General features: G+C 36.5%; 2 protein-coding genes across 6 annotated transcripts; one reads left to right on the top strand and one right to left on the bottom strand.

Annotated features, from left to right (window-relative positions):
• Window positions 1–11,658: 11,658 nt before the first annotated feature.
• LOC125219599 (protein FAM133-like) lies at window positions 11,659–14,982 on the top strand. The gene is made up of 5 exons (XM_048121619.1): window positions 11,659–11,803; window positions 12,425–12,526; window positions 13,644–13,785; window positions 13,859–13,905; window positions 14,641–14,982. The coding sequence occupies exons 1-5, from the start codon at window positions 11,717–11,719 to the stop codon at window positions 14,845–14,847; spliced, it is 585 nt and encodes a 194-aa protein (XP_047977576.1). The 5' UTR covers window positions 11,659–11,716; the 3' UTR covers window positions 14,848–14,982.
• Window positions 14,983–16,180: 1,198 nt separating this feature from the next.
• On the bottom strand, window positions 16,181–23,495 carry LOC125219598 (ion channel CASTOR-like). Of its 5 annotated transcripts, none has more exons than XM_048121618.1 (12): window positions 23,005–23,495; window positions 22,823–22,894; window positions 21,162–21,322; window positions 20,762–20,944; window positions 20,452–20,511; window positions 20,146–20,349; window positions 19,732–19,980; window positions 18,482–18,580; window positions 18,069–18,263; window positions 17,810–17,902; window positions 16,849–17,115; window positions 16,181–16,736 (listed from the first exon to the last, which is right to left on the bottom strand). In XM_048121618.1, exons 1-12 carry the CDS (start codon window positions 23,447–23,449, stop codon window positions 16,518–16,520), a joined length of 2,247 nt encoding a protein of 748 aa, XP_047977575.1. In that variant the 5' UTR covers window positions 23,450–23,495; the 3' UTR covers window positions 16,181–16,517. The 5 variants fall into 5 exon arrangements, with proteins under 5 accessions (XP_047977575.1, XP_047977572.1, XP_047977571.1 ...); XM_048121615.1 differs by lacking the exon at window positions 18,482–18,580 and adding an exon at window positions 18,638–18,736 and having other exon boundaries at window positions 21,162–21,833; window positions 23,009–23,495; XM_048121614.1 differs by having other exon boundaries at window positions 21,162–21,833; window positions 23,009–23,495.
• Window positions 23,496–25,994: the final 2,499 nt, after the last annotated feature.

The following is a 25,994-nucleotide window of genomic DNA, read 5'->3' as shown; positions in this document are numbered from 1 at the left end:
AAAGAAGTTCCCGGGCCCAAAGAAGTCGGATCCGGGGAGCTTTACTATTGAGTGCACTATTGGAAATTGCTTTGTGGAAAATCCTTGTGCGATCTGGGTGCAAAAGATCAATCTTATCCCTTTGTCCTTCTTCAACAAGTTGAATATTGGCAAGTTGAAGTCCACTAGCATTACTTTACAAATGGCCGATAGATCTATATCATACCCCGGGGCATAGTTGAAGATATTTTGGTGAGGGTGAATGACTTCATTTTCCCCCGTTGACTTTGGGGTTTTGTTGGATAGGGAAAAGAGGATGGTTGTCCCCTTTTTAAAAGGGGAGACCACCCCCGCACCGGGAAAGGGCCCATGATAGATGTTTCAAAGGAGAGTTTAAGCCTTAATGATGAGAGTGTGACATTTTCGATTTTGAGGCCTTGAAGAGGCATGATGTGGAACCGGGAGGAAGTCTTCAACATTGCAATGTTGGGGCCGGTGATGGATGAGTGTGTTGGAAGAATGGCAAAAACCCCCTTACTTGGATGATCAATTGGAGAGATGCATTTCCCCACTCTATTTTTTTCTTCTCACTCTTTTGATATTTTAGATGTTAACCTTGGTTGTTGGAATTTTAGGTGCTTTGGACTCCGGCCAAGGAGGTTCCCAGATCACGTCGTCCACAATTTTACCTCTTAGGGGTGAAAGTGAAGATAAACGAGAAAAAAGTGGAAAAAAAGATTGAGTTGAAGCCCATTTCCATCATCTTGCAATATGCCTTCCCTTTGGGGAGAATGATACCTTTCCGGTAATTGTATCATCTTCCCTCTCTAGTTCGAAATTAGTAAGTTGTTGAGAGTTTTTGGCCAAGAGTGCTATTGGGTGGTCCCTTCCCGGGCATTAAGGGGGAAAAAGCCCAACCATTTGCATGCATAGGATTCACTTAGAAGAGGGGGACAACCCAAGGGACAAACCCAAAAGGGGTTAAATTTTATGCAAGATGTTTTTAGAAAAGAAGTGTTGAAATGGTTAGATGCCGGGATCATTTATGCTATATCCGATAGTGAGTGGGTGAGTCCTACCAAATGGTAGCCAAAGGGGGTTTTTTCCGTGGTAAAAGGGGAAAAAAGATGAGTTGATAGCAACGGGGTGGGTCCGGATTTTTTGGGGGTTTTCATCACCATCGTACTTTTAAAATTGGCCAAAAGGAAAGACCATTTTCCCTCCCCTTTTTTTGATCAAATGTTGGATAGATTAGCCGGGCATGAGTATTATTGTTTTCTTGATGGATACTCGGGTTATAACCCCAAAAATTTTATAGCCCCCGGATCCCAAAATAAATTAAAAAGGGGTCCCCCACCCCGGGTGTATGCATATAGAAGAATGTCTTTTGGGCTTTGTAATGCCCCCGGGTACTTTTCAAAAATGCTGATGTCTTTTTTTCATGATATGGTTTTAGGACATTATGGGGGTTTTTATGGATGACCTTCCGTTTTTTGGGATAATATGATATGTGTTGGGTAATCTAACCAAGGTTTTGCGGAAAATGTGAGGAGACCAAACTAGTTCTCAATTGGGAGGAAATGCCATTTTATGGTTAGAGATGGGATCGTGGGTTTGGGCACAAAATTTCATCCGGGGGGGACTTGAAATGGATAGAGCCAAGATAGCGGCCTTGGAAATTTCCCCCCTTCTAGTGAGAAGGCCGGGGAGGAGCTTCCAGGGGGCCCTGCGGGGTTTATAAGGGGTTTCATCAAAGATTTTTCACATATTGCTAGACCTCTTTTTCATTTCTTTGCTAAAGATGTAAAATTTGATTTCATCTTGAATTTGCGGGGTTTGAGAAGCTCAAAACGGGATTGGTAGCCCAATATTGATCTTTCCCGATTGGTCACAACCCTTTGAGATCATGTGTACAAATGATGTAGCGGTAGGCTCGGCTTTGGGACAAAAAAAGAGACAAGTTATTCGGGTGATATCTTTTGCTAGTAGAACATTGGGCCGCCGTTTAAATTTCACCACTACCCAGGAAAAGGGAAAAGCTTGCGGGGGTCACCCACTTTACAAGTTCCCCTTTTTTCTCATGGGGCCCCAAAACTATTGTCTTCACCGGCCATGCCGCCATCCGTCATCTTTTTTCAAAACAAGATGCGAAACCCCAAAACTTATAAGATGGATCTTCTTCTTCAAGAATTTGATTTTGAGATCGAGATAGAAAAGGGTGTGAGAACGTAGTGGCGGATCATCTATCAAGATTGGGGGGATGCTAGTGAAGAAGAGAAATTAAAAATTTGGGCATAAATGAAGAATTCCCGGATGAACACTTTGTTCTATGTGGCTCAAAGGGAAGGGGGCATGGTATGCTAACATAGTGAATTATCTTGTTGCTAAGGTAGTTCCCGGGTGGGCTCAAAGGGGGTTATGCAAAAAAGAAGTTTTTCCATGATGTGAAGTTTATTTTTTGGGGTTTTTCCTTGCCTCTTTAGAAGATGTGCCGACATGGTAATTAGAAGATGTCTTTTCCCCAAGAGGAATGGGAATCCATTATTATGCATTTTACTCCCCCACCAAGTGGGGGGCATTTTTGGGGCAAAAGAAATGCGATGAAGGTCTTTAAAACGGCCTTTATTGGGCCCCTTCATGGGGATTCCAAAAGTTCGTGATGCGATGTAATGAGTGCCAAAGGACCGGGGGTGTCAAAAAAAGAAGGAAATGCCTATGACCCCTATTGTGGAAGTTGAGTTGTTTATTTTTTGGGGGGTCATTTTATGGGCCCCCCTTTTCCCTCATCAGGGTTTTCAATATATTCTCTTTCCCCGGGGGACTAGGTCTGATGGGTAGAGGCTATTCCTACCCACACCAATGATTCTAAGGTTGTGATTAAGTTTGTCCAAAAAAATATCTTCACAAGATTTGGCATCCCCCCCAGCCCTTTTAAATTTGTGATGGAGGTTCCCCTTTTAAAAATTTGATGGTTGGCAAGGGTTACTTTGATAGGGGGGGGCATAGGAACAACACCCTCCCCCCTCAAGCTAATGGTCAAAAAACCCAGTTAGCCAAACCGGGGGGGTGAAGCAAGTCCCAGAGAAGACGGTAAAACAAATCGGGAAAGGGGTTGGTCACAAACTTGATGATGCATTGTGGGCATATGGGCCGGGTTATAAGACACCCATTGGGATGTCGCCATATCAATTGGTATTTGGGAAAATCCCACCTTTCCCCGGGAGAGATGGAGCATCGCCAATTGGGGTGTGAAGAAATTGAACTTGGGTTTTTGAAAAGGAAAGGAAAGAATGCTTCCCTCAATTTGCTAAATGAATTTAGGAATGAGGCCAAAGTCAATTCCCCTATTTACAAGGGAAAAAGGGTTTAAGACCTATCACGATAAGTTGATTGAGAAAAAGAGAGTTCTTCCCCCGGGGGGCGGGGCTTTTCCCCTACAATCATAGATTGAGGTTTTTCCGGGGAAAACTCAAATCTAAAAGGTCGGGGCCTTATTTTAAAAAGTGATGACCCAAAGGAACAATAGAGCTTATTGGGGTTAAATGGAAGTTTCTTTCATGGCGGGAAAGGCCCCAACATCAAGAGGTTCTACACAAAAGGGGGAACAAGGGTGAGGGCCCTTTGCTTGACCTTGACCCCAATGATGAGAGCTTGAAGACCGCCCGGGGAAACGACGGAAACTGCTTATTTGGGGGGGCCCCTAGTAGGTACAATTTTATTTTGGTCAACGTGTTTTTCTCTCACTTGTGGATTATTCTTTGTTTTAGTGTGGGAACAGGAAAATAGGAACAAAAAATGTAAAAAAAAAAAGGAAAAAAGGGTTGAAAAAACCCCCTTTGGGAAAAACCCCCCGGGTGTTTTTTCCTCTCTCGGAAAAACCCGGGGGTGTTTTTTTTTAAAACAAAAAGGGAGAAAAACCCACCGGGGGTTTTCCATTCGCGGGGAAAAACCCGGGCGGGTGTTTTGAAAAGACCGTCGAATTCCGGGGAAAAAAACCGGCCCGGGGTTTTAACTTCCGAAACACCCCGGGCGGGTGTTTTTGTGCGTATATAATTCGTCGGAGAACCCCCCGGCTTTTAAAAAACTCGGGCGCAATTTCGAACCTTTTTCTCCCCAATTCTCAAATTTGGGGATTTTCCCCTTTTAATTTCTCCCTTCCCCTTCACTTTCATTCTATTAATCCCCTTTCTCTTTTTTTTACACATTTTAAACTATTTAATTGCCTTGTTGAACATTGTTGTTCATTTGTTTAATGTTGATGAAGAGTTGGGTTTGTTGACCTAGTTTTGAGTAATCGAGAGATACCTAATTAGGATTGATAAAAGAATGAACAACACCTAGATAATTTGCATTCGAGAGAAGGAATTCTAGAGTGAGGGCTTTAGCCTTTTGTTTTAAGGAGTTAATTGTTGAGTATTAGGAGATTTCAATATTAATGATTAATCAACTGACATGTGCACTTGAGAGTAGGTTTAGTCTAGACTAGCGGCTTTCCTAGTAATCCTAGTAGACTTTAATTGGGTAATCGAAGTTGTTGATTTGTTCGCATCGTGTTCGTTGTAGTTTGATCCAAGGCTCTCACCGCGGTTCTCTTATTTGGAACTTTTCTTGGTTGCGTGCTTTTAGCTTGTTTATGTTTATTTGTTTCTCAAAATCAAAACCAACTCTCCGGATTTTCTAGATAGTGTTCTAAATTGCTTCGTAGTACTCAAACCGGCACTTAGTCTTTGAGGATCGATAATTTAACTTGCCACATGCTAACATACCCCCATATACTTGTGGGTGACATTTTGATTGTAAAGTTTAGCATACAGTCATGCCAACAGATTTGCATTTATGTCAACAAAATATCAATTTAAATATCAACAGTACGTTTATGTCAACAGAGTATAATTCACCAACATAACACAAAAAAATCATGTTAATGAAACAGAATATCAACAAAGAGTATAGCTATAGAGTATAACTCACCAACATAACACAAAATTTGACAGGTAACATACATCATGTCATGTCAACAGAGTATAAATTCACCAACATAACACAAAAAAATCATGTTAATGAAAATCAAAACCAAATTACCTCCACCATTCGTCGACGCAGACTCGGAATAAGATGAAGAATCCATCGTATAACACTTAAAGTTGATTACTTAAGTGAAATCAAAGTTAAAGATGAAAAAGCAAAAAAATAAAAATTGATCAGGCCGAAAAACTTCAAAATCAACATAGAAATCTTTTTTGAAAATTGAATCGCAAATCAGATATCGTTGAAATCGTTGAAATCGTCTGAGTCTAATTTTCGAATCAATTGAATCATAAATCGTTAAAATAATCTAGGCCTTTAATTTGAATATCTAATGACTATTATTGAGTTGTAGTTAGCAATTAAGCATTAAGTTAGCAATATAACACTCCCCTATATATATATACGTGGTTCGAATTTTAGAATTTTTTAGTTTTTGTTTTGTAAAAATGTGTAGAAATGTATCTTCATTTTTTTAAGATCATAAAAAAAATGACAGAAAAAGTAAGTGAAAGGTAAATTATACTCTCTGTGTCCCACAATATAATATATCTCTCTGTTCCACAATAATATGCACTTTTTTCTTTTTTAGTTCGTTTCATTTTTGAAAAGTTTTTTTTCTCTAATGAGGTATGACATATTCTCCACTAACAGTACTTTAACTACTTTTTCTCTTCACCTCTCTCCTATTTTACCTATTTTACATTAAAACCACTCAAACCTAAAGTGCATATTTTGAGGAAGGGGGGAATATTTTTCTTATATAAATTTTATAATAAAAGATCAGTATAATAAATAATGGCATATAAGGATCATGTGTCAAAAATGATAAAAATGACATAAGATATTTATTATCGGACAGCAAAAAGAGAAAAAAATGAGATACATATCGGACAAATGGTGTAAATAATTAGTAGAAAGAGAAAAAACATATTCCTCGTCAGATAAAAAAAAATAACCAAAACTAAAAATAGACTAATTTAATTGAATCAATCAAAATAGTAAAAAAATGACTATTTTTATGAGATGATAATTTATAGGACAAATATATACATGTGAGAGTATAGTATAATTAAATCTAATATAGTCTATTTGGCTGTTAAATATGACCTCCAATCTCCATTAATTGGAGTAAAAATTATAATAATCTAGATATGATGGTAAAATAATGGGGTGTGTCATACTAATTATTAGTCCATCCGTTCGTTATTAAATGTTGTATTTTTACTTTTTCGTCCATTCCGCCAATAAATTTCTCATTTTACTTTTACTATATTTGATAGATGGACCTCCCATTCCACTAACTCATTTCACTCACATTTTATTATAAAACTAATATATAAAAGTATAACTCACATTCCACTGACTTTTTCTATCCAATTTTCTTTACAAAGTCAAACAATTTCTTAAAATCCAAGCCGGTCAAATATGGGACATTCATTCATGGACGAAAGGAGTATTTAACAAATGAAAATACTCTAAATGGAGTATTTTTATACTCCCTTCGTCCCATAGAAATATATGCACTTTCCATTTTTATCCCAAAAATATGTGCATTCTATATTTGGAAAGTTATACTCAATTTAATAACGTAGGTCTCACTATCCACTAACACTACTTTAACTATCATTCTCCTCCTCTCTCTTACTTTACCAAACCATTCTCGTCTTCTCTCTTACTTAACCAATTTTTCTTAATTCACATTATATATCCAATGTCATATTTTTATGGCATGGAGGAAGTATTAAAAACATGTATTATCTTCAGAAGTATTTCAAAATAACTTTATGGACGAAAAATCTTGTTGGTAATTCTTATTTTTACATTAGAGAGAGTGTTATTGCATAACATATCGGTAATTTTATTAGATTAAAGGTCAAAATTAGTCCTGAACATATGTCTATTTTACGATTTTGGTCCTAGACATTATTTATTGAATTTTCGCATCCCAAACATTTTAACTCGAATCACAATCGGTTCTAAACTAACAGTTCCGTCAACGTTTTTAACCCGATTTTGATCCATTAATGCTGTTAACTATGATAATTTTTTAGCTAAAAAAGAATAACATATTTTTTAGCTAAATAAAAAAGAATATTTTTCATTTTCCCAAACCAAAATGCAGCTCGCCGCGGCCACCCTCCTCCTCCTAACCTCAATCACACCCGCCGCCGCCAAATCCACCATCGAGCCCTGCTCCAACTCCGCCTCCTGCCCCGCCCTCGTCGGCTTGTACCCCCTACACCGACCTCAAAGTCTCCGAAGTGGCCTCCCTCTTCTCCACCGAGCCCATCTCCCTCTTCCTCACCAACTCCATCGACATCTCCCTCCCCGACATCGGGAACCACATCCTCCCCTCCCAGCTCTTCCTCAAAATCCATGTCTCCTGCGCTTGCGTCGATGGCATCCAGAAATCCTCCTTCCTTAAAATTAGATCCTAGTACTTTTTCAATTTCAAAATAATTAATGATATAATTAGGGAGTTAGCAATCATATTTAACAGTATTAATTGGTCAAAATCGGATTAAAAACGTTGACCGTTTAAAAATTGACGGAACTGTTAGTTTAATACCGATTGTGATCCGAATTAAAATGTTTGGGATGTGAAAATTCAAAAGATAATGTGCAGGACTAAAATCGTATATTCAAGACCAAAGCCACCCTTTTTGTAGTGTTAGTTGGGTCTTTAAAGCATAGTTTAGTCGGACCGCGAATCGGCAGCTGGTCCGGTCCGGTTCGGCTCCTAAAACCGTTAGTATGTTAAGCCGCCTTGAACCATCAGAACCGGCCGATCGGACTGGTTGAACCGAAAACCGATTTTTATGTTTAAAAGCTTGTTTTGTAGTGTTAGTTGGGTCTTTAAAGTATAAGCCGCCTTGAACCATCAGAACCGGCCGATCGGACCGGTTGAACTTGAAACCGGTTTTTATGTTTAAAAGCTTATTTAAAATATGAGACTAGAGGGGATTGAACCCTAGACCTCTAGGTAAGAAACCAACACATCTACCACTCCACCACATTGTCTTGAATGAAATATTGTGAACATTAATTATTGTTATATATTAATTCTATAATTTTATGTCCACACAAATTAATAATATGTGTTTAGTTTTATACTTTAAAATAATTTTTAGTTATGATATGTTTAATTTTAATTATAAGCCACTAAATTTTATTTTTATTGATGTAATATGGAGTATATATTATAAATATAGTTTATTACTCCATATTTACTAATAATTCAAGTTTAATTTTATGTAAGAACTAATAATACTATTATAGTATATATTTATCCAAATTAACTAAAAATTGATGTTTAGTTTTATATAATGTCTATAATATTATTTCACCACATAAATGTTTTGAGATAATATGAATATTATCTGTTTATTATATGTAAAATATGTACTTTTTTTGGCTACATTAATTAAAAATTTATATATTTAATAAATATTTAAATTTTACCATTAACTTACTTTAAATACTCTTAATATTTAATTTACTTAAAATGTTTAATATATGTTTTTGTTATATGTTAATATTAATTGTAATATATTACTCACTAAATTTAATACTCCTTCCGTCCGCGATTAGGAGTCCCGGTCACTTTTGCGCACCCGTTTTATAAAAATAATAAAAAATAGTTAAAGTGGAGAAATGGTAAAGTAAGAGAGAGAATAATGTTGAGAAGAGTCTTCTCAACATTATTCTCTCTTTTACTTTACCATTTCTTCACTTTAACTATTTTCTTATCATTTTTATAAAATGGGTGTAAAAAAGTGACCAGGACTCCTAATCACGGACGGAGGGAGTATATTTTGTAAGAGCATATTTAATTTTATATTTGCAAGGTAAAACGGTTCGACCAGTGATTGAACCGGTCGGACCGGTTGAACCGTGAACCAGTAGCCTCCCCGGTTCACCGGCCGATCCGATTTTTAAAACATTGATCTTTTACTTTTTTTTTCCTTCTCTTTTACTTTTTTTCCCTTCTCTCTTATTTTACCAATTCTACATTAAAATTTGTGTCATTCACAAAATGCCCTATTTTACGTGGACGGAGAGAGTATATGGTTATTCTTTTGGGTTGATTTATGTTAGGCTATTTCTCTAATTTCTGAACAAATTTAATATATACTCACGGTTGCATTATCCCATATACAAACACACGGTTGATGCCATTGATTTATTTAATTAACACAAAAAATTAATTAAATTATAAAATTTGTTAAATAAATATTCAATCAAAGACCTTTTTAAATAAAAATGTATTACTAAAAGTATATGTTGATGTTGGGGCTACCGTAGTGGAAGACACGGAAAACAAACAAGTCCTTAACCGATCTATTTAGGTGATTATGCATTCGATTCTCATTTCATGCAATAAACATAGATCTATAGATATAACACATCAAAAATACATAATCATGCAATTTGATGTAGATTCGATCGTTACCTCTTGATCTATCAAAGGATCGACGTTTCTAGCTGCACCACCCGGAGATCCTTGGTTTATCGACCACGTACTATTCCCTTGTCCTTGATCACTCATCCGTGTGGGCAGATCTTGAATAATCAATAATAGTCTTGAAGAGATCTAGGGAAAACCAATCACAAAACACGAGATTGCCTCGATCTAATCCTATGAATTAGGATAGATCAAGAACAAAGATCACACCCTAATTGGCTAATTCTCCCACGTGCTAGACACGAAAGTGAGAGAGAGAGGCGCCGATTTTCCGCTATTAGGTCTAGGGTTTTGTGTGTGTTATGTAATGTGTTGTGTATTCTAGGGTTTCCACATCTCATCACTATTTATAATAGACTAAATGGGCTAGTAAGGGGATCCATGGAATGATTTAGGTGTTGGGCTCAATTAACTAATTAAATCAAATGACACGTGATTTAATATATTATCAATGTAATATTATTTTGTTCCACTAAAGAATAATATTGCACTCCCACCTAAATCACCAAATTACAAATAACTTGGGTCCATTTTATTTTACAATATTTTCCGAGTTTAATATTATCTTGATCCGTCAATTTAATTCTTTTGTCTGCTATGTGACTACAATTAAATTAATTTTCCAAAAAGTTTTCTAGTTTGAAACTTTATTTATTATTCGTGGAATAAATTCCAATTGCGCAGATTTCTGAATAATAAATTCCTTTTTCAAACACCTCATTGGGGATCATCCTTTTAGGGATTTAATCATACCACACTGGGCACGCGAATTCTATGAAATAATATTCTAATACCTTCATGTTATTCAATTACTACCACCCATGATATCATGAACTTAAGTTACATACAAACTCTCACATATTGATAAGTCAAAGTGGCGTATGACTGAATAAACAATATTGATATTAATTTCATAAACTAGAAAATACTAAAATTTCTGAAATATGTTCTTACAATAGATAGCAATAAAGAATACATTTCGTAATAGATTCTTTCAGTGCTTTAGCACACCGGTGTTACTAATCTCGTCTTGGGTAAGAGAGAATTATCACAAACACCGCAACCGTACCAATAGGTAGCCAAAGCTTATCTAAATTGTGAATACGTTTTTCTTCTTACTAGATCTGACCAAGTCCCCTACTGGAAAACTCATGAGGAGATTCATCGAATTTACCTTCTTGACCTTCTTAGTAAAAAGCCTTAGACTTATTTATCATATTTCAATAATAAACCATTATATTATATTATTTATTCTCATAATTAGGTAAACACGTGGACGTGGCGTTTCTCGTATACATGCACAAGTTGACTGTACAAAGGCATATACGTTCGAAGCATCTTTTAGTATACAAACCCCAACAGTTGAAACAAAAAATTTAAAAGGATTTAATAAAATAAAATATATTAGTACGAATATCTAATGAAATACTCTCTCCGCACCACAAAAAGATGTCCTTTCAGTTAGACATGGGTTTAATGCACAATTAGTAAAATAAGAGAAGTAAAAAGAAAATTCATTAACTTCATTACAGATAATAGAGTTTCCAAATTTAGAAGGTGCATATTCTTGTGGATCGGACTAAAAACAAGAGTGTATATTCTTGTGGGACGGGGTCACTGGGGTAAAAAAATTGTAGAATAGCCCAATAATATACATTAAATCTTTTTATAATACTAAAGGCCAAAATTGGTCCCCTACTATGTCCTAATTTTTTTTTAATCCTATACATTAAATCTTTTTATCTTTTGATCCCAACTAATGTATTTTGGTCCAAAATTGACAATTCTATTAAAAATTTAATGATGATTTGACCAAATTAATGACTTAATTTTGAATCTAATTAGCTTGATTAGCCTAATTAGTTGTGTTTAGGTCAATCGAATTAATATTAATTAGATTAATCAAGCTATTTAAATTCAATATTAAGTCACAAATTTGGTCAAATTATGTTTGACCATCAAGTTTTTTACCGAATCAAAATATATTATTTGTGACCAAAAGGTAAAATCTTAAACGATTTAATGTATAGGACTAAAATTTTATTCTTGTAAATGCATAGGACTAATTTGGACTTTAGTCTAAAATAAAATGTATTAATAATATGTTTTTCAATAAATTGTACTCCTAGCTTTAATTTAATTCCTATAAATATTCAAAATCTGAATTAGTTTCCCTCTCCCGTCAATCTTTTGTAGAGAGTGAATAAATATCGCAAAATACACAAAAATTGATGCTCAAAGAAAATGGGGAAAAATCAAGCCTACAAAGCTATGCAGAGAGGCCGGCTTGGCTCGACCTCAGCCGGGCCTGAAGAGGCTGAGGATGGCTTGGTTCGTTTTCGTTACCTCCTTCCCTTCCTTTCTGCTTCACTATCTATTACCTCTGTTTTGTTGATGAACGAATTGAAATATGTCGGTGATTTGTATATATAAGGAATCTGAATTGGAACCCTTATGAATTTGTCGGTTTCAGCAGAAACTTTTGATTAGGTTGAAATGATTGGAACTGATGAACAGTATTATAATTAAGAAATTAGTGGTACTAGTTTTTCTCGAATTAGGTATTTGGAGCTCGAATTAGGTATTTGGAGCTCGATTGTATTTGAGATTTTTACTTCATTTTGAGTTTTCCTCATTGCTTCTGGTCAAGTTGTTTGTTGTTCAGTTACAATCTTCAAAGCGTGCAGGCTTAAATTGGTTGCTTAGATACAATCTTCAAAGCGTGTAGGCTTCAATTGGGTGTCTACAAACCTTGTTTACCAGTGTGATTTACTGTGGAGATATAGTTCTTCAGTTTTTTCATTCAATAAAGGACATGCTTTCCGTTTAATATAATTGTGTAAAAGAAAACTGCTTCACTTAATTCTTACTGTTTTTTAGAACAGATATGCATACTACTTAGAATTGCATCATGGAGAAGCTTGGAAATATATCTGATGAGAAAAGTTTCAGGTTGATAGTTCATTTCATTCACCAGAGTGGCATGCTGCTCGATTGGCAAGTCTCAAAACTTCGCATACAGTTACATGGGAGGAGTATAAAAAGAAACAGAAGGTGATCACTTATAAGCTTTCTTTTCATGTCTATTCTACAATCTTTATGCATTCTCCTGACATATTTTTGTTATACTCTGTTCTTCTCATATTAGTTTGTTGACCCGATGTTCCTCCTATTCTCTTTGGCATATTGCTAAACCCTAATAACATCTTGAAGCATTAATATTGTGGGATGAGTAATAGAAACAATGTAACTACTGGAAAATTTTGGGTGAGTGATAGCAAACATGTGCTATTTGGGGTGACCTTGGACTTATTGGATGGGATAGTCTAATTGAAAGGGACCGTGATAGACTGTTGCATATATCATCATTGGATAGTATGATTTGTCACCATAGTAATTTAAGGTGCTAACTGCACCAAGGTGCAAAGGCTCGAAATTTTTAGGTGCAAGGTGATGTGCCTTTCAAACATGAGGTGTGATAAAAAGAATTACATGTGATTTATGCTAACCTTAGTAGTAGTAGGATTGAGAGCAATCAAAATAAATTGATAACTGTTTTTGCAGCTGGTTGTCATTGCAGTAGTTGTAAACTTGTAGTAATCTTGACAAAATGACTTCTTTTAGCTGTAATCCCCAGAGTAAATTAGAGGTGGTTTTGGTAATTATTTTGGATGCTATATTGAGCGGGGCTGCGGGAGATCTATTATTATAGGATAATTGCTGATGGGAGGGATAAACTTATCTCAGGAGTCAGGACTAATTGTGGCTGATTTAATTGAATTGGGAGAAATCGAAGATCTAAGTTATGAATAATTATGACTAACTTGAAAATTTAGGTTAAAGCAAATTAATTACTACTCCATGTTTTATTGAAAATCCATGATGTGTAACTATCTTTATAGCAAATGAGATGTTTATAACAGCATTTATATGACAGACTATAAACAATCTATAAGATGGTAAGATTTAGAGCAAAGTACCTACCATCATGTGCCTTTCATGATGGGACTACTCTACTGCTAGTTGCAGTATTCATTCTACCACATAGTATTGTTTAATTTAAAACTCTACCACTTCTCCTTGATTTCTTGCTGAGACTAAACTTTCATTTCTACCAAGTTTTATTTATTTGTCGTTTGTATGTGCCTAGATCTAATGCTGCAATTATTAGGAAGAAGCGTTGAAAAAAGGAGAATTGGAAGCAGATAAAGACAGGATGATGATTGAGTATAGAGCTCAGCTGGATGCTGAACGGGCACGTAAACTTGCTCGCGGGAGTAACTACTCAAGCAGCAAAGGAAGCCACAAAAAGGGTAATAAATTGGATAATTTTGTCCTCTAGCTTTATGAAATTATTGATTATTGAGTGTTGTTGACTTCTTGCAGATAAAAAGGAGAGAGATTCGAGAAAGCATAGCAGCAAGAAGCGGAAGGTACATAAACCTTTTAGCTGCTAAGTTTTTCCAAAATGCCATCTCATAGTTTATAACATGAAAAATTATTGGAAATTAGTGTTTTCATAGTACATATAGGGGGTGTTCGGTTGCCAAGATTAAATCTCATGATTAAATATGTATCATGTTTGGTTCATAAGATTGAACCCTACAACTCAATCTTAGATGGATAGTCTCATGATAATTAGTCATACCCTCCCCCCTCCAGCTAAAATAATCCCACAACGTAATCCTAGATGGATAGTCTCATGATTATTAGTCATGGCAACCGAACGCCACCATAGGCTATAGCTGATGTCGGGAGCCTTCTATCAACATAAACAACTTTGGTTATTTGCAAGGATGGATCTTTCTTAGGCATTGTAGGGGAGTTATAAATGTATTCTTATTTATTTAGCCCCCAAATTTTTTTTGTACATTTCCTTTTGTCCCGCCAACTTCACCCCTGCCCCTGTTATATCATATGGAGTATGTGAGATTTGCTGGGTATTTTGGAAAGTTTACAGTAATAGGTGATTCTCCTCTCCCATATATTCATTTACACCTGATGAGATACTGAACAATTTGAATATTCGAGTTTTAAATCACTGCATCATTAGGTATACATGCATTATTAATATTCGAGTTACAAACTGCATCATTAAATCACTGCATCATTTGGTATATACGTGCATTATTTACAAACTGAATACTCAACACTTGGCTTGGTTGTAGCATTCACGGAGATCGTCAGATTCTAGTTCAAGTTCATCGGAAACATCAAGCACTGACGATGACGAGAGAGAAGCAAAAAGATCGAGGAGAAGGAAGAAGGAGAAAAGGAAAAGCTCAAGATCAAGATCAAAGCACTCGAGCAAAGCAGATAAAGAGGCTGATGGCCCCTTGCCCCTTTCTAGATTTTTTGGAAGCCTGAAAGGCTGATATATTTGGTCAAGATATACTATATTTGTTTTATCACTCTTAACACAAGATTCCTTCATCCCATTTCCCTATGTGAAGTACATGTCTTGAATGATGTTGCAAAATGTCTCTGCATATGACTCTCCCATTTACTTATTTTAAGAACAGTAAGTTGCAGGTCAGAACTTTGTGATATATCAATACCAGCAATTGTTAATGTAGGTAAAAGAGATTGGCAACGAGAAGGTTGCGCCATTATGTGCTGTTATTCTTCCCCCTTGCATTTCATTTGCTTATGCTACCATGTTCATCTACAATCAGGCGAGCTTCTGGCAATGAACAGAATCAGGTAGGCAAGCTAATTCTGGTAAACATGCCCTATTGAGGTGTATCCTGAATGACCTTTCCTTTATCTGTAAGCTAAGCAATAGTGTCTCTCATGGCTTCTTTCCTCTTCTTGCTTGCAAGAACCTTTGCTGCCAAACCAGTCACATTTGGACCTTTTTCTCTACTGGTGGTGGCCATGGCGGCCGACTAGCGGTACCCCATGCATTTCCAGTTTTCCACCAACAATACTGAGTCCCAACACCAATCCGTCTAAGCCTAGTGCAACATCCCTGCACTCCATATTTCAACTTAGAAAGCAAAATGTTTTAAAAATTTACAACCATCAACAAAATCATAGTAGTAAGGTTGAATTGGAACCAAACATCTTAAGAGTTTGCACTAGATGATTTATGTACTGATAAAGTTTGCATGTGCAAAATTATAGAAGCAAATGTAGATGCAAACCTTCTTTGCACAGCTGTTTTCTGTTGTGGAACTGCAGTGGTGCAAGCATAGAATTTGTGAAATGGATATGTGAAATTTGATGTTTTTCTAGAGAATGTAGAGATTGAGGGAGTAACAGGGACTATATGGGCCATGGTTATTTAGTACCTAGTTTTATGTTTGGGGGATTTAGAAGAGTAGAGATTTTTACGTTCACCAAGAAATTTGGTTTGTGAATATTGTTGGCTTTGCTTCAATTTGGTGTTGAGACTTCATTAGTTGCCGTTGCTCTGTGATAAGGTCTAATCTTGTGGGGCCCCTGTTACCCAATTCAATGATAGCAAACCTCAGAAAGCAAGCAATGCTCACTTCCCACTCTTTGGCGTCTTTGTTAGTGAGCTTATTCAGCGACGATATTCTGCCACCCACCTCTTAATAAGTGTCTCATTTAAAAAAGATGTTACTATGTGAGCGCATACTTGTCCAATCAAAGATTTGTTTTTGTGTTAGATTTGATATTTTGATGTCAGTGCAAATGTTGTCATTATGCAATCTCGTGCTCTTGTTTGACAATCCAATAGGCTGAAAATGAAATTGTAAAAATGTGGATATATGATGGAATCGAAAAACTGTATTTTTGTTGTCAGGACGCAGGAGACAATGAATTCACAAAACTTACAACCAAATCTTATATCCTCTCATGAATGCTGTACAAGTGTTGCATGTTATATACGTGATGATGTACGCAAAAATGAATTTTCACTCTAAAAGGTGATCGATCGCCCACTTTTGCTCAAGCCAAACTCAACTCTATGAACCAACGGACTTCAATATCTCGGATGCAACAACCAGAGCTCAAGCCTTCGAGGCACGTTACTTGTACAAAGGAGAGCACATACCGACGCATAGAGCAGCGTAGCTCATTCCTTCTCAGCTATCACTACAAAGACATCCTTCAGTGACCATACTTTTCTCTCGTCTTTGGCAGGAGGATTGATCACAGCTTTCTCGGTGTCAGCCAGGCGGTATCCAATCAGAATCTCTCTTCTTTGACGAGCGCGTAATAAAATCTCATAGAAACTCAATTCTTCACCTTCCTCAATGTATAAGTTTGCTGCTCTTATGTGCAACTCATTGCCCTGTAAGAAATGAAAGCTTCTTGTTATTTTATTTGCAAAGGAACATAAAACATAAGTTCCACTGAGAAACGGGATGGGATGCGCCACATTGATTTCACAAGCAGAAACCTACCTCTTCAGCAAAAAGTTCTTCCAATACATCATTTATCTGGCGATCTTCTGCAACCATGGCCAGTGCCATGCTGACAAGCTCGTTTGACAGAACATAATCACTGATTTTTGACATTGATAGTAGGTTCTTGGTCCTCGGATCAAGTATCTCGCTGATAATAACCGACTTATCCGAAGCCTGCTGCATTTCCCCAATCCATGAGCCTTGCGAGAAGCTACCTCTATGGGTCTGGTATGCCATAGCTTCTCTGTATGGAAGGCGCTTTGCCTGCAAACCCAGATCAGAAATTTAGTTTAGTTTCATCTCAAAAGCCATTTTTGCTTTCAAGTAGGTCCAAAAGAAAACAAATATATGTTTTGATCTCATCATTATCCTATATATCTTCTCTACACAAATTGAGCTCATATGCACAACACAACCGCTTACAGTGGTAGCTCGATTTATCAATTTTAGTTATCCATGCGTCTCTTTTTATCCTTTTCCAAAGAAAAGGTCCACGAGGTACCAAGTTTTTTTCATTAAAAAAAAGCAAAAGAAAGCCAAAAGCAGGTCATAGGAGTAGTAGATATGAGTAAATGAGTTTAAGGACAAAGGTAAAGTGGCCTTTGTAGTAGATATTGTAATACCAGCTGCATAGCTTAAATCCTAGCTGCTTATCAAAGGCAAAATATTGAGCATAGTTCAAGAGGGTATTAAGACCAACAGAAATATTTTTGAGGATTGTGCATTGGAAATCGTGTTCATTACGAGTGTGACCAGACTTCAGAAGTAATCCAACAAATAGTAGCAAAAGACAGTTTGCTAAGCGCCAAATCTGTGATTTGCAAAATATATCATGAAGAAATCGCAATCAAAATTCACACAATATCAACAAGGGAACATGGAAAATAAATGAAGAGTCGGTGTAATTTTCATAGGTCACATGACAACTACATTGAAGATCCCCTATCCAATATGCTACCTGAATGTCACGTATTAGCAGTAGTGTGGCAAGAGATCTGGAATCTGCCTGAATTGCAGAATCTTCTACTGATTCATCAGCCAAAATCAATATCTGCAGGGTAGAAACAACAATGATAACTACAAACTTTAGGAAGAAACATAGTTTGCAGCAGTGAACAATGATCAGTTGCTGAAGAAAGCAATGGTATTGTAATTATAACATGTCAATTGTCAGTACATAATTTCTGAAGATGTACGCGAAGGTAAATGCAGCTTACTGAATCAAATGATTCCAATGGAAGACTTTCTAGGTGGCGCCGTATGACAGCATTTCCTTCGCGATGGACAAGTATGATGTTCATCAAACGGTCAATCTCAAGGCCACCATCTGTAAGCTTTCTCTCCCTTTCATTCTCAGGAACCTCATTGAACATCCATAACTCAGACCCATGTGCTAGAGAAGCATCCAGTACCTTAAACAAACCCACACGAGTTTTTTTGTGATAGCGGAAAGTGTTAATCTAGTAAATTTAAATGGATGTATTAACAACAATAGATGAGATTAAAATTTGATTATATTTTCACTGAAGGACTGTAGTCACATGATGGGAAGTTTATTAGAACAGCAAATAGCCAGTTGCCTCCCTAGAAATTTCAACTTTTCTGGAGAAGTTCTGAAGGCATTCTCTACCGTTATCATATCTTCCATATCTCTCCGCCAACCGCAAAGAAGAATCCGCTCAAAAGACTTTTGAATTAGTTCATGCTCCGGTAAATTTCCTCCCGGAACCTGCAGCATTCAGTTGAAGAAGAAAAGAAATTAGGAGCTTCTATAAACAGGGCTTACCACAATCATATCATCAATGTCTCTCCTCCATCCACAAAGTAGAATCTTCTGAGGCTTCCTTGCCAGTGGGGTAACGAGTAGGAATTTGGCATCTTTGACCTGAATAATAAAATTAATTGTGTGTCTGTAAGTTTGATCCATGGTATGCCCCACTGACTTGAATTCCATGGTAGGAACTGGTCCTAAACCATGCCTTTCAACAGTTGCCAGCCTACCATTCCACTTTACGTTCTTCATTATTAGGTCAGCTTTAATGTGATATACCACTATGAAATAAAAGCTCCCCAGATTGTCATTCTCATTACAAGAAATTGAGGAATATAGGAATTCCTGGAAGTAATCTGATTCGAAAAGAGTATATTGTTGTTATATCTATTGGGCAAAGCAGGAATTTAACTGGAACTACTGAAGTTAACTAGATAGCAGAAGTCCTAGCAGTTCTTTGCTTCCAGAAAGGTTTCGATAATCATTTGATACAATGATTGTGGGTTTTAATATCCATAGCGCAATATGGAACTGGTAACACAGTTGAGAAAAGCATATCCATAGGCCTGAAGCATGTAGCTGAGGTGTGGCTTATCAGATAAGATGCTTGTACGAGTCCAGTCATTATTCAAGTTTTAGCTATCGTGACATACTTTCATTCTCCCATGAACCAGTAACAATATGGAGCATGTGAAGACTATAATGCAAATGCTACCAGATGGTACCCATGCTGAAGGAAGGAAAAGGAAAGCAGCATAGTGCCCACATCGAAGGAAAGAGAAATGCTACATTAATCAATGGACCTTTTCAGTAGATGCAGAAAATACAAATAGAGTAGTGCTAAGAGAATCTCATGGATTCCAGGTTAGAATTCACATCCGATTATAAAGTTTTCGAAGAGCCACTTAATTATTTATGAGTTTAGAGTGTATAATTAGCTTAAATAATGATGGCTTTCTCTTTAATTCTGAAAAATGATGACATTATCGTTAGGTAAAAGAACAACAAATTTGACTATCAGCTAGATTCTCTTACGACAGAATAGTTCATAGGAAGCCACCGAGAAAAATACACTTAAAATATTAGCAAAGAAAAGAAAAGAGAAATACCATTGGCAGATCTGATGGAGAATATGTGTCATCATCCTCTGCAATAACAAGAATCTCATCCCCTTCTTGCAGAACATAAGAATCGTCAGGATTCAGAATAATCTTTCCACCACTAGATGCTACCTTCACCCCACAAGGAATGGCCTCCTTAAAGCTTATCAAAACATCCTCAAATTGCATTCCATCCAGCTGTGGCCATCTTTTAATATAGAACTCACAATTTTCAAACCCGAGAATGTCTTCCCATATCTGCACTGCGGTTTACAGAAGGTAATAAGATAAAATTGGAAAAGTAGAGCTAAATATTAACTATGTAGAAGTGCCAGGGAGTCGCATTTAACAATCAATACATGATGTTGAAAGCAGCAATTTTTCTGTTTAATGATACAAACAAGAAGTAATGTAGAAGGTGACCTGTGCGAGCCCTGGCTGCCGAGCACATTGAATCATCAGCCTTCCAATTACATCATGTGCCACAACAGTTTCAACAAGGTCCCCTCCAACGAGTTTAACAAGAACTTCATTATCCAGATCACTTAATTCAACCACTATGTGAGCCTGCAATCCTTCCTTAACTCCTGTAAGGCTTAGAACTGTCCTTAACGCACGAGCATCACTCTACATGGATCATAAAGCTCAAATGTTAGCAAAATTACAAACTAAATAAATAAAATTACATTGTTTTATTGTTGGGGTGCACTCATTCTCCATTTGACTAACCTGGTCAGCATTTCCATCTTCAGCAAGGACAACTATTGCTCGAGCCTTAGAAACAGAAACCTGTGGAACATCTTCCAGTTAGTTTGCTCATTAAAATTATAATGTTAGACCAGCCATAAGATACACACTAACAAACACAACATTTACAAGTAAATACATGGATCATATACATTAAATAGTCAGATGTGTAGTCATAAATCAAAAGCAACTTAAATTAAATAAGTAAATTTCTAGCATCTGAGATTAAGTTTGAAATAGAGAACTGTCATGGAACAATACGCATTAAAATATAGATATTGTAAGAGCATACCTTTTTTAGGTCAGCTAATATTAAAGGGCTTCCACTTCTGCATATGACAGATGTTCCTCTAAAGTCAAACTCCATTTTACCAATGTCAAGCTCCATTTCTTCTTTGTCGTGCTCTGCCATCACAACCACGGTTCCTCCACCCAAACTCTCATTAGCTATGGCAAGTTGATTTAAAAGTGATCCCTGAAAACAAAATATGTGTCCATTACAATCAATAAAACCAAAATTCTTCACACAAACTCTCATTAACCATGGTAAGTTGATTTGAAAGTGATCACTGGAAATGAAATTCGATAAAAAAAAAAAAATCAATTTAGCAGTTTTAATACAAATTTAGAACCATGTTTGAATGAAACGACTGTGCTTTAAAATGATTGAAGACATTCTACAGAAGAATGACCAGGAGCATGAACGTGAGTGGTTTCCTCTTCAGTTTAGGGCACACAATACGAGAGCTTACCAACTTATCACTCCACCCAAGTATAAGAGTATGATCCCGCTCAACAACTTCGCTTCTACCCTTTCTCAGAGAGTCGAACTTCTCAGAAATCGCATCAGAAACTAGTCCAAGCATCATAGCAAATATAAGCATCCCACCAAAACTAATGGATACAGACACTAGTCTAGAACCAAAGCCTTCAGAATTAGCATGATTTCCTGAGTCTGCTATGTATGTCCATGATAACCAAAGGGAATCAGCTAAACTGTCATCAGTCACACCAAACAGTGCTAATCCACCAAGACATATTAACAGCAAAGTAGCAACTAACAATGCTAGAGGCTTAGCATAAGGGGTAACTGATAAAAAGACATCAACCCTGTATGCTAGCTGCTTGTTCAAGGAAACTTCCTCTGAGTTATTATCAATCTGTCTTCTTGAGCTTGAAATATAATCAACATACTTCAAGAAGAAGAGTGGGAGGACTAGTAACATGATTGAAACAAGTAATGCTGCAATTTTCAGGCTCTTGCTTGGATCAAGAGAAACATCGTGCAGGGTCGAGTTGTATATGTCTGTGGAGTCCAAAAGATTGCATAGTTTGAGTCTAACATTAAGCTTGGAAATTTGACCCTACAGATGATGGTGAAGAAATAAAAATTAGATAGTACAGTAGAGAGCATATGTGAGATTACATAAAGGTAACAGAAAATGCGAACATCTATACTCAAGGATTTGCAATTGACAGAGAATATATACCGGCAATGCAATCACTTCATTGTAGAACTTAGTTTCTTTATAATTCGATTCAAATGGAGTAGTACTTTTTATAAAGAAGCACTACTGATAACTACTAGCATATATATTGTTGACAAAACTCAAGTCAGTTAGTAAGACTCTTCCCCTCCAACCAATTTGTCGGGGTACGAGACATCTAAGGGCAGTAGTAACGTGTAATTTCAAAACAGAAAGGACCTACTAGCCTGTATCCATTAAGGATGAAAAACGACAGTTGGAAAATGCAAGTACAGTTTGTTGTTTGTGTATCTTATTTTGTGTATCTAAGTAACTAATCACAAAAACACATGTTTAACTCCACCAGAATGGTGGACTGTAACATATTGTTTCTTACCGATGGGAGCATATAGACTTTTTTCCATCCAGAGTTCAAACTCTTATAGTCAAATAAAACTGGTTTAAATGGTAGCTTCTTCTTGTACTAACAGCTAAGTAATGGAACAAATCATAATTCAGAACTGTTTTTTTCTGCCTTTAAGTTTTCTATCAAATGCATTAATTGGAACTCTACATTAGAAAATAATAATTCCATATTACCTACAGCAGCATTCTTTGTTTAAGAAATGAGATCAATAGAGACAAATTTACAGGATCATTATAAATCATGCATAAGTTACAAAAAGCACCAGTAGCTGAGTAGCATCATAGTATAGCAAACAGCCAATTATAGAAACGACTATTGTTTCGGTATGTTAATACATTGCGTTGTTCAATTTTGTTAAATTCATGTGAAAGATCCCCATGAAATGATATAACACAGCACAAAATCAAATTGATGCAAATGAGAAACGTGACCTAAACGAACTTGTAGCTGCCATAACTACCTGCAACTGAGTAACCTCTTTGTGCAATGTAAAATTTTTGCTCAACAATGAAGACAACACCGTTGTCACTATCTGCATTGCAAAACATCAACATCAGAAGATAAGAGGACATAAAAAGTAGTACCTCAGCGTATCAGAGTTGTACGTTGCTAAGTACACACGGAGTAGAGAAGAGGACTAACTCACTGAAACAGAAAAGGCAAGCCGCGGTCGAATTCTCAAGCCGCCTCTAAAAAAATTCGAAAATGTCTTCTCCAAATATGCTGATCGAGTCTCCGGAGAAACGGCGTCGTTCGACCTGACAGGCGCTGGCGCGGGGTCGTCTGGACGACCAGCCACCAACCTCGTTGACTTCTGGTAATTGCGAAACTCCGAACTCTGTGGTCTATAGCTCGGAGAGATAGTGGTGAAGGAATTAGAGGCGTCTTCGGTGGAAGACGCCGCGGCGGTGGAGTTGAATTGCTGCGACGGCGGTGGATGGTAGGAAGAGAATCTCCTTCTTCTAGGGGTTCTCCGGATGTTATGCGTGGAGTGGACGAATGAGTATGAAGGGAAAATCCAGTCTCTTGTCGTGGTTGCCGCCGCCGATGAGGTCGATGGCGGCGATCCGTCGGTGTTTGTGGACATGTTTGGAATTCCACGAGACTGCGAAGAGTAATTTGATAACTATAAAATGTTTAGTATTGATTGACCAATAATCCACCAACCTACCTCTTACATCATTCACAATCAGGTAGTTTAAATTTTTTGATACGCTCATTTTGATCTTAAAATTATGACTTCTCTTTTTCTTTTTAAAAGCTTATTACTCCATAATACTATAGGATTTACTAAAAATATTTTTAATCATTTGTTTCTCTGTCTATCTTATTTTACTAAAAAATATAGGATTCCACCACCATTTTTGTGATAAAAAAAATGACTTGTCATGGAATCACACTTTGATTTTCGTGATCAGGATGTCATAGAATTCCATCACCACTTGGAATAGAAAATAACTTGTCATGTATTCATACTTTTATTTTCGTGATCACATGAGTTGCCATTGGATTCCACCACCACTTGTGATGGAAAATGATTTGTCATGTAGTCATATTTTAATTTTCGTGATCACAGGAATGTCATTGGATTCCACCACCACTTCTGATAGAAAATAACGTGTCATTTAGTCATTCTTTAATTTTCTTGATCACATGGGATGTCATTGGATTCTTTCACCACTTGTGAGCACATTTCATCTATTCATGTTTTGATTAAAGGGCTTATCACATAAACTAGAAGTTACATAAGCAACGCAATTAAAGGTTACATACTAAACAACGAAAATTAAAGGTTACACACTAAGCAACATAAATTAAAGCTGACATACTAAGCAACGGAAATTGAAGCTGACATACTAAGCAACAGAAGTTGAAAGTTACATACTAAGAAACATACATTAAAAACAGATAAACTACGACCGCTTCCCAAACAGTTCTGCTATTAGATCGCGTTTCAGATCTTCTTCTTCTGGAGTTAAGTCCCTCCTAGCCATCAGCGGAGTAAGGATAGTTGCCTTGATGTTCTGTTCCAAAATAACACATTCTCTTTCCCGTGTGACTCTCATTTCACGCGGTGCTGCAGTGAAATCTTTAGGAATTGTATATGATGGTGTTGCACCTTCTTTGCCTTTTCTTTTAGCCTTAGCCTTAGCCTTAGCTTGATCTCTTCCAATAGGTAGTTGCAATGTTGAAGAACGACTCTCAGAAATGGAGTCGATTTGAGGTCCTCCTTCCTCACTAGTCCTCTACCTCTTCCAGCTCCCACGAATTTCTTTAAGACTATCTTCATCTAGCTGGAAACGCGTTGAACCGGTGCTATTCAATTTTAATTTCCACTTGGGATTGTGTCTCATCTCCTCCTCAAACACCTTATGGTGAGTACACTTGCTCTTACCACATAGTTGTTGAGCGGTTTTCTCAATGTCCTCATTAGACTGGTCACTCGTAGCTCGATCATGCGCATGTTTGTATGCACCAATCCACTTTGAGACATTTGTGTTGAATCGTTTGTAGCATTGTCTCAATGACTCCGAACTTCTTTGTTAGCTCATTCTTGGATTTTCTTTTCTTGTTTGCTCATACATATCAAGAACATTGTGTCATAAATTGGCACTAGTTTGGTTGGTGCCAACAATTGCATTTGTGCTCAGTAAACACTAAGCAAACATTAATGCCATGTCTTCTTGCTCACTCCAACCATAAGGATTGTTTGAAGCACTCGTGTTGGTTAGTGATTTGTCTTGACTTGAATGTTGGTTTTAAAATGAACTTTGAAATTGATCAGAATTCAGAATATCATCAAAGCTAGGGAAATATTCTTGGGAAGGATTGAAATTGTGGGAAGGATTGAAGTTTTGGGAAGGATTGAAATATGGAGAACCGGAGAATATATTAAACTCATCATCCTCCATAGTTAGCAACAAAGGAAACTAAAAAATATGAAATTATATCAAATAAGAAGGATTATAGGAGGAGAAAATATGATACTAATTTTTTATGCAAAACTATAGCAAATGTGGTCTCTATCTATAGGGGGTGAAAAATTATGAATTTTGGTATAATTTTATAATTTTTTAATATATATTAAAGATATATAATTTTTAAAAAACATACTATATATCAACCAATGAGATTGTGCCAAATGGTTGGCACAATCTCTGTAATGCCTCGCTTTTTCGAACCCTAATTTTCGGGTTATAAAATTTTCGCATTAAATGCTTTTGATGCTATGGAGTATGCGGATTAATTGATGAGTGATTTAATTGCATGATTTCTTTGTGACCTAATTGCGATTTGGAGTTGAGATTGATTGAATAGTCAAATATGTTGAATATATGACGTGACTGTTGAATAGTCAAAGATGTGGAATATATGACGTGGCCGTTGAAAGGTCAATGTGTTGAGAATATGAGGGGTGAAATTTATTGTGAAATGATCATATGAATAATTGATGCGGGGTGAAATTTATTGTGACGAATTATTTTTCCCAAGGGATGAGTGAGATTAAATAGGATTTTCATAAATATCCTACACTTTTATTTGGAATTTTCGACCCTTATTATTATTGGAGAAGAAATCTTATTTTTCTTGGATTTAATTATTTGCTTGGGATAATCATCCAAATTAAATCC

Source organism: Salvia hispanica, chromosome 4 (genome assembly GCF_023119035.1).
Source record: "Salvia hispanica cultivar TCC Black 2014 chromosome 4, UniMelb_Shisp_WGS_1.0, whole genome shotgun sequence".
NCBI lineage: Eukaryota > Viridiplantae > Streptophyta > Magnoliopsida > Lamiales > Lamiaceae > Salvia > Salvia hispanica.
The sequence above is the reverse complement of the archived record's forward strand: the minus strand, read 5'-3'. Positions and strand labels throughout refer to the sequence as shown.